The sequence below is a fragment of the Dreissena polymorpha genome, chromosome 2 (genome assembly GCF_020536995.1).
Source record: "Dreissena polymorpha isolate Duluth1 chromosome 2, UMN_Dpol_1.0, whole genome shotgun sequence".
NCBI classification, from domain to species: Eukaryota; Metazoa; Mollusca; class Bivalvia; order Myida; family Dreissenidae; genus Dreissena; species Dreissena polymorpha.
In genome coordinates this window covers 79902179-79918088 of record NC_068356.1, presented here as the reverse complement: position 1 = coordinate 79918088, position 15910 = coordinate 79902179, and the positions used below count along the sequence as shown (strand labels likewise).

The window sequence follows — 15910 nt, the reverse complement described above, 5'->3', positions numbered from 1 at the left end:
CTACTACTACTACTACTACTACTACTACTACTACTACTACTACTACTACTACTACTACTACTACTACTACTACTACTACTACTAGTACTACTACCACCACCACCACCACCACCACCACCACCACCACCACCACCACCACCACCACCACGTCTACTATTACTACTTCTACTACTACTGCCACTACTACTACTACTTTTACCACTACTACTACTACTACTACTACTACCACTACTACTACTACTACTACTACTACTACTACTACTACTACTACTACTACTACTACTACTACTACTACTACTACTACTACTACTACTACTACTACTACTACTACTACTACTACTACTACTACTACTACTACTACTACTACTACTACTACTACTACTACTACTACTACTACTACTACTACCACCACCACCACCACCACCATTCACAGTGACAAAAAACGTATTCACACAATGGCTGATACTACAACTTATAGCCCATATAGGGGGGCATGCATGTTTTACAAACAGCCCTTGTTTCTATGGGATTTTAACCACAACTGTTCATGTTTTATCTCCGACACATATTTTTAGGTCACCTGTCATGAAGTGACACGGTGAGCTTATGTGATCGTGTGATGTCCGGCGTCCGTTGTGCGTGCCTGCGTGTGTCCGTGCGTCCGTCCTTCAACAATTTGTTTGTGTAGACAGTAGAGGTCACAGTTTGCATCCAATCTTGATGAAATTTGGTCAAAATGTTTATCTTGATGAAATCCGGTTTGGGATTGTATTTGGGTCATCTGGGGTCAAAAACAAGGTCACTAGGTTAAATAATAGAACAACCTTCTGTAGACAATAGAGGTCACAGTTTTCATCCAATCTTTATGAAATTTGGTCAGAATGTTTATCTTGATGAAATCTGGGTTGGGATTTTATTTGGGTCATCTGGGGTCAAAAACTAGGTCACTAGGTCAAATAATAGAAAAACCTTGTGTAGACATTAGAGATCACAGTTTTCATCCAACCTTTATGAAATTTGGTCAGAATTCTTGATGAAATCTGGGTGGGATTGTATTTGGGTCATCTGAGGTAAAAATCTAGGTCAAATAAATAGAAAAACCTTGTGTTGACAATAGAGGTCACAGTTTTCATCCAATATTTATGAACTGTGGTCAGAATGTTTATCTTGATGAAATCTGGATTGGGATTGTATTTGGGTCATCTAGAGTCAGGAACTAGGTCACTAGGTCAAATCATAGAAAAACATTGTGTAGACAATAGAGGTCATAGTTTTCATCTGATCTTAATGAGTCAGGTGAGCGATTCAGGGCCATCATGGCCCTCTTGTATAAACAATGTAGTCATTACAAACATCTTTCTACGCACAGTTGCGAAATATATCAAATTTGTATAGACCGAAGGATTTATACTGATATCGCAGTAGGCTGACTAGTCATAGTGCTAAAACACATAGAAATACGTGCATATATATCAGCTAACACCTCTTATGTTTAATGGGCATGTTTTTAGCTTGTTAATTTGCGGATTATCTAATGATTGTTAATTCATGAATATTAATGTATCCTGAAAACATACGAATATATTTATCTTAATTTGAACTAAAAATATTTTGCGTACAGCCAAAATGCGCTTGAGGTATTTTATTCCTGATTTTTTTTTGTAATATATTGATCAGTGATTGAATATCATAAGATGTTATTTTGCTGTATCTTCATTTTGTAGTCAGAATGCCCTGATTTTCAGTATTAGTGTGTACTTGTGAGATATAAACTGTTGTAAGTTTAAAAATGTAACACACATGGAGCGTCTATTGGTTTTATTGGAATGGCGATCCGCAATAAAAACTTTGTACGGAATCTCTTTGCTTTAATTCTGTAAAATGATCGACCCTAATTGCATGTCAACATACCTCACAAATTATAGTAAGCATGAATAATAGAAACATCAGTCATTCAAACGTTTGATCACATACTTTGGTCTTTTCGGTTAAAAAAGACCATTCACTTACAAATAATAATCATGTAGAATATTATTAACATCAAAATGAAACAAAATAAATTGCAACACTTAATAAATTGGTACATTTTTAACAGTCATTCCTCTGTCAACAGAAATATCAGATAACTTTTTAATGCGTTCATGTTCATACAACTTGATTCACACACAAGCTGAGTACCATTTCTGAGACACCAACAATATTCGTCAACTTCAGGGACGAATCTTTCCGCTGTTTAGGATTATTGTTTGTTTAAATGAAGTCTTTTATTAGCGAAAGTTCAGTTAGGTCGGAAAGTGTCGTCCCTTATTAGCCTGTGTGGACTTTACAGCTAATATTGGGCGTAAAAATACGCAATTGCATTTAGCCCATCATTCACAGATTGAGGCTAATACAAAGTTTGATTTTCTGAAATGTCTGAAAGTGAATTGTTTCTTTATTTTCTACTAATATTTGCCTCTATATTTATAAAAAAATGTGCTTCGAAGTCCAATATGTTATATACGCAAAGAACGTTCAATCCGTGCATTCTTTTTTGTGCTACGTCTTTTGCTTATGTCGATGCACAGAACAATAAAACAATGTACAAGTAACATATTTTAAATGGACTGGGATCACCTTATTCTTTAGCCATTTCCCTGTGAATATAGCAAACAGGTATACCGTAATCGGTTTACGAAATGTAAAATACATGGCAAACACGCAATGCCGTACTCTGCCTTTTTGAACGTTTCACGCACTAATGAACCCAATAACTTGATTGGCAAGTTTTAAACCATATAGTTATTACACGGTGTAGTGGTATGCCATGAATGGGCATGAATCTATAAATAGCCGTCGTCGATCCTTTTGAAATACACATGGTCCAGAGTAATAAAAGTTGTGAATTCATGAAGTTAAAGTTACATGATCCAGTCAATGAAATAATAAATCTGTTAGATTTTACTCAAAATCAGAACACATTAAGCGTAATATGTAAACAGTTGTTGTTTGTTTTTATACATTTTCGCCGCTTTTAACCCCATATATATTGGATTGACATTTCTAATTATTAGAACCCTTATTTGTTAATTTATTCATGAAGTGTTGTATTGCATGTACTGTGTCGAATTGCATAGACAAATCGTCACTTCAATGACAATAACTTTATTATTGCAGTTATTATTGAAGAATTTATTTAATGTTTCTATGGTTTCATTTTACCTGTATTCATGGGCGAGTAAAGGTTTTGCTATTGAGAACACGTCAAGCTATGTTATTGACTTCACGCACCAATAAACATATAAAGGTAAAGCGTCATTGCTGTTGGCGGACTGGCTTTACAAAGTTGTTATCAGATGGGCGTGTACTAGTGTATTTTTAAAATACACATTTTATAGCTAGATGTCTCCTTTTTAGTGTAGGAGTAATAACGTCAAAGGATTTTGAGGATTGTTCGGAGTTGCGCGTTTATTTCGAGTGCCGCATATTTGGTTGAGTTACTGTGTGAATTTAACCGACGCGTTTGTAGTAAACGGAGAGTTGTGTATTATATATTTTGTTTATTAGCTTACAAAAAAAAAATGGCGAAGAATCCTTTAAGCTGTGGATCGCAGTGCAACAGAGTGACGCTTATCATCTTAAACATCATATTCCTGGTAAGTAACGCTACGTTCATTTCTCTATTGCTATGCATTTTAGTGACAGGAAAAACAACAACAACGTGTGTGTCTTTTAAAAACGCTAAAGGCATCATTTAATTTCCGAAGTTCTGCCATTCACATGCATTCTGGAATAATGAGATAATTCACGTTAAAGAATACGTTTTAAATGCATCTTTACGCCAAAACGGCATGTAAAAACATTTGAAAGCATGGTGGGTATGATCCTCGTTGTGGGAAAACTCGGCTGAATACATGTCATGTGAAGTCCACACAGGCTAATCAGGGACGATACTTTCCGTCCGTCTAAATTTTCGTTTAGAATAGGCTAATTTTAAACGGCACATTCCATAAAAGCGGAAATTGTTGTCCCTGATTAGCCTGTGCGGGCCTAATATGGGACGAAAATTTACGCACATGTATTAAACCCTGTTTTGCGAGAGTGAGCCGCAAACGTTATTTGAGATATGCACGGACGAATTACAGTATGCTCTGTATCATTTGAGGCTGGGTTATGGGAATGACTATGTGAGCCAGCCACAATACACAAGATAGATATAAGATCTAGTCGTGCAACTGCCCACATATGTTGTTTATATATGTTTAATTCTTATAATAATATTATGGTGTTAGTTCAACGGGTACTTTAATAAATGGTTATTCATCATATACTTTTGTCTCCTTATAGTCCTACCCCATATGTTTAGCGACGACAATATAACAAGTATTACGCTTAAACTAGTGTACCGTGTCATGTGGCACGTTGTTAATAATAGTTTAATCCTCTTGGACTCGCTGCTGTGACAGCTCTATACTAGTAAAGCCATCTGGTGTTGTTTTGCAATATACATATCTTAGCATTCCATACATTTTTATATGTCGTATATCAGTTTTTTTGTAGGTCACTTATGTGGAATTTAAGTATCTTAACGTGTATGATTCGAAATACATTTATGACGAATTTCAACTTCTTAAAACAGTTTCAGCGTGCTGTAAATATGTTAGTGTATCTTAATTTTTACATAATTAGAACATTGCGTTATTTATAAAATTACTTGTGTCATGATATTGTAATTTATTGAAAAACTAAAGGCTACAATTTAACATTTGGTATTTCCATCGTATATCAGAGTTTTTTCGAGTGTGTATTTAGGTGGGGTGTTTTTAATTAATATATATTTTTTTAATATTTCGCTGTCAATTTTTTTTTAAATTTTTAATGAGATATCATTTTCTAATAGTTTTATTGCACCAATGCATGTTTAGTCTATAGTTATTTCCATTTAACAAGCTGTCTTAATCATCTCATTCTTGATCAGATTGTATAAAGGGTGTGTTGTAAACTGAATTGATCATGCATAACTATGATATTCGAAATGCAGTATACATCACAGGGGGTGACAGATTTTCCGATAACTTTAACTAAGGTTTTTACTTATGATAATACATAAAAAGGGTTTGGAACACGTTGGTGGAGACCTAAAAATAGTTGCAAATTTTATTTTACTTAATGGGTTGTTGAGATGTATTGAACTCTGTCGTGTTACGAAAATTTGGTCAGTTGCCTAACATAAGCATTAATAGTTTAGTTTCCACAAACCCGACCGACCATAATTTTTGGCGCCGACTCAAATCTTGTTTGGTAGTCCATGTTGCGATTTCGATCCCTCTTTTTTGCCCAAACCGACCATATCCACTTACTTAACTAAAAAGTTAACGATTATTTTTATACATTCGGTCATACTCGCTCAAGTAACTTTTAACTTTACACAAAATTACTGGAAAAGTAAATTGAGTTCGGACTGATTTCTTTATGTCATCCCATATTCTTATTAAAGTGGATCTTTAAAAAGTGTAGTCGACCAAGCAAACAGGCAGTGTCACAAGGACATAAACAGCAACAACAGGGTTTTCAACGCATATGCAGATTCATGTAATATGACTAAATAAGCAAACTTGTCTTATAACCGTCAGGAACTCTTACGAAAAAGTTAATCCTAATGATTGAGTTGGGACAACATGCAGTTTTTCATTCAGGGATTGGATGTCTTAACCATCATGATATGATATTTTCGAAGTGTTAAACACATACTGTGTACATTGTACACCATCTGTTAATAACAGAGTTATGGCCCTTTGTATCTTGGAAAAATGTTTTTTTGTGTCCGGAGCAATATCTTGGAAGTGCTTTGGCGGATTTCATTGAAACTTGGTATGAGTATACATGTATACTTATGGATAAGAGGATGATGCACACCAAATGGCATTGTACACCATTGGATGATAGAGTAGTTATGGCCCTTTGTATCTTGAAAAAATGCTTTTTTGAGTGTCAAATATAACACTTTTGTGTCCAGAAGCATATTTGCGGGGGATATCAATTTAACGAATTTGCTTGTTATGCATGTGTCACCCCAGATATTACGAAACAGCATGTTATCACAAAATGCACGCTTTGTAAAAACACATTACTCAAACAAACCGCACATGTTTGCATCCAGGGCATCTATCTTAGTTAACCATCTTGCCGTCGGGCAAATAGTTGCAAATAACCAACGTAACCAGCGTAAACAATGTGAAATATCAACGGGCACAAAGTAATTAATTTTATTAAATAGCACACGCTGACAGGCACGTTTGTATTATAAATCAAATTGAGGTGGTATGTGGAAACGCACAGATGCTACATGTATTATTTAATCAACAAAAATTCATTGGAATAGCCTCCCTCAATTCAACGCGCTTGGTTGCTGCTTTATGTTTTATATTTAACTTACTTGTATAATCTCTATCGCAAGTGGCGCATTATTTTCAAACTAAATAAACTATGATGTAATAATTACATTATTTGTTACTGTGACATTATCCCGGAATGTTTTGTAATCTGTTGATTATAAGGGATTGCCCTTATTTAAAAATGTGTCATTTCGTTTGTGTTGGAAATTGTTCAGCTGCCGTCGAGGTCCAGAACCACGCTAGCCTTCATGGCTGCAGCTGTTGGGAAGAATGCACGTTAAGCAATACAAGGAGTCGCGTTTTGGAAAAAAATGGGCTTAATGCATGTGCGTGAAGTGTTGTCCCAGATACGCATGTGCAGTTCGCACAGGCTAACCGTGGACGACACTTTGCGCTTTTATGGATTTTTTTGTTGTTTAGGAAGTTTCTTCGAAACGAAAATGCAGCTTAGGCGGACGGTGTCGTCCCTGATAAGCCTGCACGGACTTCAGATGCTAATCTTGAACGACGCTTAACTCATATGCATTAAGCCCAGTTTTCCCTGAACAAGGCTCGAATGATTCAGTGATATCACAGCGGTGTTTCATCCGCGCTAGACAGACAAATGTAAACAGCAAGTCATGTATCCTCATTATAAAACGCTGTTTAACTATTTACGTCGCGGCTTTCGGTGCAAAACAATGATTGTCAAAATGTTAAGTGACGTCGACAATTTTGGTAGCCGGGGGAGCACTTGACGAAATGCTTCCAACATGTGTCAGTGCATGATGTTGACGTATATTAGCCACGCTCTCCGTGAAACTGGGCCTAAATGCATGTGCTTAGTGTCGTTCCAGATAAGCCGGTGCAGTACGCACAGACTAATACGATACGATTTCTTCCGGTGAAATGGATTTAGCGTTTAAAGGAAGTCTCTTCAAAACGAAATTCCAGTCTAGGCGGAGAGTGTTCTTCCTGATTAGCCTGTGCGGACTGAACAAGCCAATCTGGGGCGACATTTACGCACATGCATTTTGCCCCGTTTTCTCAGAACGATTCTATATATGTGGAGTACTGTTTTAGACATAAAGCCTCGATTTTGTATTAGTTAAATCACGACCAATCGCCAACGACTTGTGATTTAAGACCGACATCGGTCATTAACTGTTAAAAGCCCTTACCCGGTACTCTAATACAAGGAAACCGCGTAGATGGCCCAGCTTACTAACGCAAATTTGTTTGAAGGATTAATGACAACATTGATAGGATATGTACGTTGTTATGTGCGACAAAGACTCCATGAAGAAAAACATATTGAGCCTCGCGCTAGAAAAACGGGGCTAAAGTATGTGTGGAAAGTTTCCTCCCAGTTTAACCTGTTCCGTCCTCACCGGCTAATCAAGGACGAGCTGACAAATGTCCTATTTCAAAATCACATACAATATCGACCATTATTATCGGATTGAGTAAACCATTGATGCGCCCAAAAAGAAGTCAGTGTTGCTTGAACCCGTGAGTAAGATGTCGATTTATTCTGTAACTGTGGGGATCTGCACTACATCTCCAACCATATAACTCAATGCACGCATGATCCTCTACACCCCACCCAAAATATCGGTATCCATTGAGTCGTGTTCTGAGAAAACTGGGCATAATGCATGTGCGTAAAGTATCGTCCAAGATTAGCCTGTGCAGTCCGCACATGCTAATCAGGGACGACACTTTCCGCCAAAATTGGATTTTTGCTAAGAAGAGACTTCATTTAAACGAAAAATATCTTAAAAGCGGATAGTGTCGCTAATCTGGGACGACACTTTTCACACATGCATTATGCTCAGTTTTCTCACAACGCGATTCCACTGTTCTCTGTGTCCAGCTCTGCGGTATCTGTAGTCCGCACAGGCTAATCCGGAACGACACTTTTCGCATTAACTGGATTTTTGCTAAGAAGATTGTTCCTTTATACAAAAAACATATAAGTGGTTCTACACTCCGGCCAAAATATCCATATGCACTGCTTTATGTTTTCAGCTCTGCGGTATCGCCTTGTTCGTCGTGGGCCTCATCTTCCGGTTTGGCGGCGACTCGCTTAAGAAGGATGTCCGGGCCTTCTTTTCGGACATCGACATAATTGGCTACGACTTTTACGATCTCGTGGAGGCCATTGCCATTATCTTCATCGTTATGGGGGCCATCATCATTGGCTTTTCGCTCCTAGGCTTCATTGGCGCCGCCTGTTACGTCCGCTGGGTTCTGATCTTCGTAAGTATTTTATTCTACGTCGGCTTAATAATGCCTAATAAAACAAAAACAAAACAGTTAAACAAAATATTACAGTAAACGGGGCCGTCACTATTGTTCGGTTGGAGATACATTCGTTCAGAGACCATATGGCTATATATAATAAAATAGTTATGCATGTTTGATACAGTAAATGCTCCAAGATGTCCTTCTACGCTCAATGCGCTTTGCGTTGCATTTTAGACATATGCTTTTAAAGCCTATCCCATTAACATTAATTGCATCAATATATACCACTGGGTAGCCTATCGCACACTGGTGTCCTCAGTAATCTGCTGTTTCTTTCAGTACGCAGTTCTTGTCTTCATCATCCTTGCTCTGGAACTGGCCGGCGTGATTCTGTTCTTCATTGTCAGGAAAGACGTAAGTAGACACGATATTTGAATATTATTTCTGGGGAAACTGTTTTAATGCATGATCGTAAAGTGTCGTCCCAAATTAGCACGTGCAGTCCGCATAGGCTTATCAGGGACGACACTTTCCGCCTTAACCTTTCCCTACGAAAAAACTTCCCTTAAACAAAAAAAAATTAAAATAACAGCGCAAAGTGTTGTCCCATATAAACGTGTGCGGACTGCACAGGCTTCTCTGGCACGGAACTTTTACGCATATGCATTTAGCCCGGTTTTTCCCAGAGCTCATATAAAATTTCTCAACTTTGGATTATGGAATTTTATATCTCTCACATGCGAAATTATGGTTTGTGGATAATGTGCTCATGAACATATATATAGGATCTGGCACGAGTTGTCATATCATACCATATTTTATTAAACGAGTTCATGAATTTTGTTAGTAAGCGAGCCTTTGTCGAGCTTACTAACGAATTTCCTGGACGAGTTTAATAAAATATAGTATGATATATGACAACGAGTGTCAGATCTGTTTTATCATTTGCTTTTAAATGAGCAAATTAAATAAATATTTACGCAAACATAATGATAATTCTCGAATATTGTTTACATTTCCTGACGTCATTTGGAATGCCTCGGCTTTTACAAAGCAAAATAACAAAATGCGATTGGTCAATAAACGAAAACTAAGCCAATGAAAACGCTTCAAAATGTTGTATTACACATGTGTAATTAAAAAAAATGTAATGGTTGTATTACATTGGAAACAGGGTATAGCATGTGATAAATATATATACACACGAGTTTAAGTGAGCATTCGATCTTTCCATTTATTGTGATGTGTGAAATTTTCGTGTAGATCATTACTATTTAAGCTTAATGTTTATACTGTTTGCCCTTTGTGCACTCTGTATTTTTAGTCTCTTATAATTTTGAACTGAATGGATATTTGCATATCTTATTATTTTGTAAATCTGTATATAAAATCAAGTTTATACGTATTATTAAAAAGTTTTCTCACAATATCATTTAAAAGCAAATATTCCAAATCTTACTTGTAAATGAGACACGTATATATTGCCAGTGCCAGGACCTTTAATGTAGCAAAGGTTACCCATTTTCCCATTATTGAGTGTTGTTTTAATGGGCCATTTAACTGTCAAGGAGCATAAGTAATTGGCACAAGGCAATAAACAAATACATCGCTATGAACAATTTCAAGAAGTCGGCTTCTGACTGTCCATTTTTATGTTCAACTTTACATGACCTGTGAAGTGTGGCAACTTTTGGCAGGGAAAGGCCATTCTCAACATCTAATTAGTTTAAACCTATTTATTTTAGCTCGATGGCATTTAAAGTACTAACTACGTTTTTGCCTAGAACCTGGGCCATATGGGTGTCTTTAGGTGAGATCTTAAAAACGTTCCTTTAGTGGGAATCGAACCCGTGACTTCCGATCTCTAGGCGGACACAATATACGTGACACCACGGCGACTATAATAAACATCTAATTGATTGCAATTGCCACTTGTTTTCGCAAATTGAAAGATCGAATCGCCACTTTTTTTTTAATCTTTCGCGTTTTGAGACGACTGCTAAAACATACAAGACTCGTTTATAAACATATAAGTCGCGTTCTTGGAAAACTGGGCTTATGGCTTGTGCGTTAAATGTTTTTTTGTAAAAATACCAAAAAGGCGGAACGTGTCGTCCCTTATAAGCCAATGCGGATGTACAGGCTAATATGTTACGCATTAAGCCCCGTTTTCGCAGGCACATATTTAAATTGTGTCTTGTTCTGTGAAAGCTGGGCATAATGCATGTGCGTTAAGTGTCGTCCCAGATTAGCCTGTGCAGTTCGCACAGGCTAATCAGGGACGACACTTTCCGCCTAAACTTGATTTTCGGTAAGGAGGGACTTCCCTGAAACTAAAAATACCATAAAAGCGGAAAGTGTCTTCCTTATTAGCCTGTGCGGACTGCACTTGCTAATCTGGGACGGCACTGTACGCACATGCATTATGACCAGCTTTCACAGAGTAAGACACAATTAACAATTCCAGATGGAAAAGGCGCTGAGGGTAGGCATGGAAGAATCCATTAAGAAGGCTAACGAGGGTCAGAAAGATTTCAAGGATGCCGCTGAGTATATGTTCCTCACGGTGAGTTTGGTAAACAAATAATGTGGTATTTGACTGTGTTTTTCAATCAATATACCATCAATCAATGACGTGTTCAGGCTGAATAATCCCTTGTAATGTTTACGTATAATAAATCTTGTTTCAAATGTGATAAATTTCATGTTTAAAAAATGACACAATATTTGCAAAAGAGCGTCTTTAATTTCATTTTCAGTTCGACTGTTGTCATGTTACGGATAAAAGACTTAATTATACTGATGGGAATACATCAAACGATCAGTGCAGCACCTCTAAAACAGAATACGGCGTGGTGAGTATAATGGCCATACCCTCGCAACGTAGTAGATGCTTTTACACTACATTCTCTATGGCTGTCTGTCTGTCGGTCCGTCCGTCCGTCCAGCTGTTGGTCCGTCTGCCACAAACATGTCGAACGAAGTGCTCCAATGTCTGTCAGTGTACACGATTCTAATTTCAAAGTATTGTTCTTCACGATATGAAGTTGTGCATATGCAATCAGTATCATCCTACGTTAAAATAACTTAAGATATGCCCCTATTTAGAAGGGGTTGGGAAGGACATATAGCTTTGCCCTTGTCCGTCCCACCGTCTGTCGGAATTTTATGTCGCGCGAAACAGCTCGAATGAGGAAATTTTTCAAACATTAACCAGCAGATAAACTTCCGCACCTTCAATTCAGGTTATGGTTCGGTATTTTTCGACATAACCGGGGTAATAACGCTTTTACCATAAATAGCGTTGTTAAGCACTTATCAAGCTTACGTAGTGCTCCTATCAGGATAAACCTTCCAAACATGTTGAACAGCACGTGACCATGTGCACCTTAATGTTTTGGTTAGGTCTTTTTCGACATAAACGAAGTTGTTTATCTAATTTGTTATTAAAAAACACAACAATATTGTTGTAACTTGTGTCGCGTTTAATACAAAATGTGTTACTGCTGCAGTTCAAATATATTGACCAGCATGTGAACTTAAGCAACTGGGTATTTTGGTTTATTATGCTCCCCCAAAATTTATTTGTGGGGGAGTATATAGTCGCCGCTTCGTCTGTCCGAGTGTGCGTCTATCCGTCCGTGCACAATTTTTGTCCGGGCTATTTCTCAGCAACTAAGGACCGGAATTCAATTAAACTTTATGGGAAGCTTCACTACCAAGAGGAGATGTGCATATTATCAGCGGGTTCTGGTCGGATGATTTTTCACAGAGTTTTGGCCCTTTGAAATTTTCCATAAAAAAATTCTTGTCCCCCCAACTACTGTGCCCTCAATACGTTTCCTTTTATCTGAATGTATAGTGCAATATTGTGACAAAAAAACTTTGGGGAGCATCACCCGTCTCCGACGGTTTCTTGTTTTTTATAGAAAGAGTTTTTGGCAAACGTAGAACCTTTGGACATCGGTGTCTCACGCACACATGTCAGTTTAACGTGATAATAACGTCTCGTACACATTTCAACGTGTGAAGTCTGGGAGTATTCGTCACTAGAAGCTGTAGTTTATTAGGACAATCTCACAATATATTTTATTAAATGTTTAAAAATTAATATCCCGCGAATAGTTGTGATTTTTCAGTAGTAAAGACTCTAAACCATGATGTTCAGTGTGTTTCTTTTCATTCAAATTTGGGTCCTGTAGGGAGACCATTCCCAATGCGAAAACGTATATATTTTTTTCCAAATGGGATCTAAAAAATTCCCGATTGGAGGGAAATAAATACAAATAAATTAAACCATTTAATTTATCTCCCATCAATCTCTATAAGTTGAACCTTAGTTAATGTATTCACATCATTTTTATACTCAATTTTTAAGCATTTGTGAATAAAAAGACAGCAACACTAATTTCCCAATATAAGCTAAAACAACACGATTTTTCCCAAACCAAAGGGACCCGATCCCATTCCCAAATGGTGGAAAAATCCCTCTGATTTGATTCCATTTGCTGTTTCTCTTCTAGGACTGCTACGATTCGTTCACCACCCTACTGAAGCGTTACCAAGGTGCGCTGGTTGGCGTCTGCATTGGTGTCATGTGCATCCAGGTAGGAAAATTGTTACATTGTATTTAAGCATCGCTCTGTGAAAAGGGGGTTTAATGCATGTGCGTAAAGTGTCGTCCCATATTAACCGGTGCCGACCGCACAGGCTAATCATGGACGATTTTTCCGCATAAATTGGATTTTCCTCAAGAACAGTCTTCCTTAAGACGAAAATTACAATGCAAGTGGAAAATGTCGTCCCTGATTCGCCCGTGCGGACTTCGCAGGCAAATCTGGTAAGACACTTTACGCACGTTCATCAAACCCCCTTTTAACAGATCGAGGCTCCTATATTATAAGTATCGGTGTTATTGAATTTAACGGCGGATTGATGTTCTTGTGGCAACAGGTATTGATCCATAGATGGCAACTGAACTTGAATGACTGAATATATGTGGACGTTAAACTAGATTCCACAATAGCCAGTGGCTATTGAACATTGAGCAGAAATTTAAATCTATTGTCGATATTAAATGTACTACATATTTCAAATTGATTGGAAGTTTAAAAAACGACTTAAACAACACATTTATTGTATCCAAATTTTCTTAAACAAATATATACACAATCTTCAGTATATTTCCTTTAAATATCCATTTTGCATTCAACTTAACATAGCTACGTTTCTCACATAAATGTACGTTTTCTGTTGTGCAGGTATAAGTTAATAGATAAAACAAACAACGCATTCGTTCTTTTTAGTCATCATATGAGACGCGTCTGTGAAAACAGGGCTAAATGCATGTGCGTCGAGTGTCGTCCCAGATCGGCTTATGTAGTCCGCATAGACTAATCAGGGACAAAACTTTCCGCTTTCCGGTATTTTTTTTATTAAGGGAAGTCTTTTCTATAACAAATTTCAATTTAAGCGGAAAGTGTCGTCCCTGATTAGCGTGGGACGACATTTTACGCACATGCATTAAGCCGCATTTTCCCAGAGCGAGGCTCATACATTTCATTGCAATATCTCAATGTAAAGTGCAGAATGTTTCCCTCAATTGCAGTTGATGATCATCATATTGGCATGCTGCCTGTGTCGTGCCTTCGAGAAGCGAAACGCACAGCTTGTGTAATTGTCGATAACGATATCCCGACATTAACATGAACGGTAGCTTAGCAACGTATCACGCGACTTACCATGCCCTTTGCCATAATATTGATATCCGGATTTGCCGTTGCTATGGGAACAGGAAATTGATGATTTATTATTAAAATGTCACCAACAGTGTTTCGACCGTTTCATTAAAAGAAGAAAAATTGGGAGACTATATCCCAGTTGAAGTTATCACTATGTGCCCTTTACTTTCGGAATGTGAATAGCAACAGGTATTATGTAATAAGATCACGTTTAATGCATTTAAAATAACTACTGCCAAATCAAATATCCAATATATTTTGAACTGTTTGATTTTTATTATTTCATTTCATACAGTATCTTGACAGCGAGCAAATATTTTAATAGTCGCACGTAACAGTACCTGCGCTGAAACTGACTGCTTTCAAATTGAAACTTACACTATTTTGCTTTTTACATATGAACAATGATTGCATAGATTATTGTTATGATTGTGTTAAACAGCTCATACATTATCAATACGCTTTAAATGATTATTAGTCCCCTACCAGTTTCACCGTAGTGGACTTATGGTTTTGTATCCGACCGTCCGTCAGTCCGTCTCACTTTTCTAAATCCTGCGATAACTCTAAAAGTTCTTAATATTTTTTCACGAAACTTGGAATATGGATAGATGGCAATATGGACATTATGCAAGTCATTTCATTTTGATCCTACGTCAAAAATTGTGGTTGCTATGGCAACGAATAGACTAGAAATACTGCTGAAAATTGTGTTTTTCTAGATCCTGCGATAACTTTGAAAGTTCTTAATATTTTTTCATGAAACTTGGAACATGGATAGATGGCAATATGGACATTGTGCACGTCATTTCAATGTGTTCTTACGTCTAAAATTCTGGTTGCTATGGCAACAAATAAAAAAAATATTCTGAGAATGGTGGAATTTCTGACAATGGTGGAGCCGGTAGGGGACTTTTATTGCTTGGCAATAGTCTTGTATATACATATAAATGTGTTAATGCAATTATCTTTAATATTACATGTAATTAAACCGGTGTATTGTTCGTTTATTAGATTTTGACTTGTTATCAACTTCAAAAACAAACGGATCATGAAAAGTGGTTGATAGTTGGCTTGTCCTTTACACGACCTCGTTTAAAAAAAATTGTTAAATTGATATGTTATAAGTATTATTATTACCAAGATCAACAAAACCTGGAGCTGTGAAAAATTAATCAAACGTATACATTATTAGAACACAGTTACACAGTTACCTGACTATAATTTTGGACAGTAAGCAGCACAAAAGACAATACTTCGTGTGGCGTGTACATGAAGGACACCACTTAACAAATATACAGTTAAGCAATATGTTACTAACACTTGGGTGAGTTACCATATCGAATATTCAATATAAAAATGATAAATTGTAAATGTACTTTATGCAATAAAAGTATTCCATCGAAAAGCCTTTGCTTTTGTTTTGTTAATTAATTTTTCCAACCCCGGTACTTAAAAGAACGATTAAACATCGAATTGTAGTTTAGCCTCGCTCTGAAAAACCAGGTTTGACGCATGTGCGTAATGTGCTGTCTCTGATAAGCCTGTGCAGTCCGCAGAGACTAA

At 37.1% G+C, this 15910-nt stretch overlaps 1 protein-coding gene across 1 annotated transcript; it reads left to right on the top strand.

Moving 5' to 3' along the window:
- The first annotated feature begins 3240 nt into the window (after positions 1-3240).
- LOC127867738 (tetraspanin-7-like) lies at positions 3241-15752 on the top strand. Its single transcript, XM_052409099.1, has 7 exons — positions 3241-3635; positions 8385-8615; positions 8943-9017; positions 11071-11169; positions 11363-11458; positions 13127-13210; positions 14212-15752. Exons 1-7 carry the CDS (start codon positions 3561-3563, stop codon positions 14278-14280), a joined length of 729 nt encoding a protein of 242 aa, XP_052265059.1. The 5' UTR covers positions 3241-3560; the 3' UTR covers positions 14281-15752.
- Positions 15753-15910: the final 158 nt, after the last annotated feature.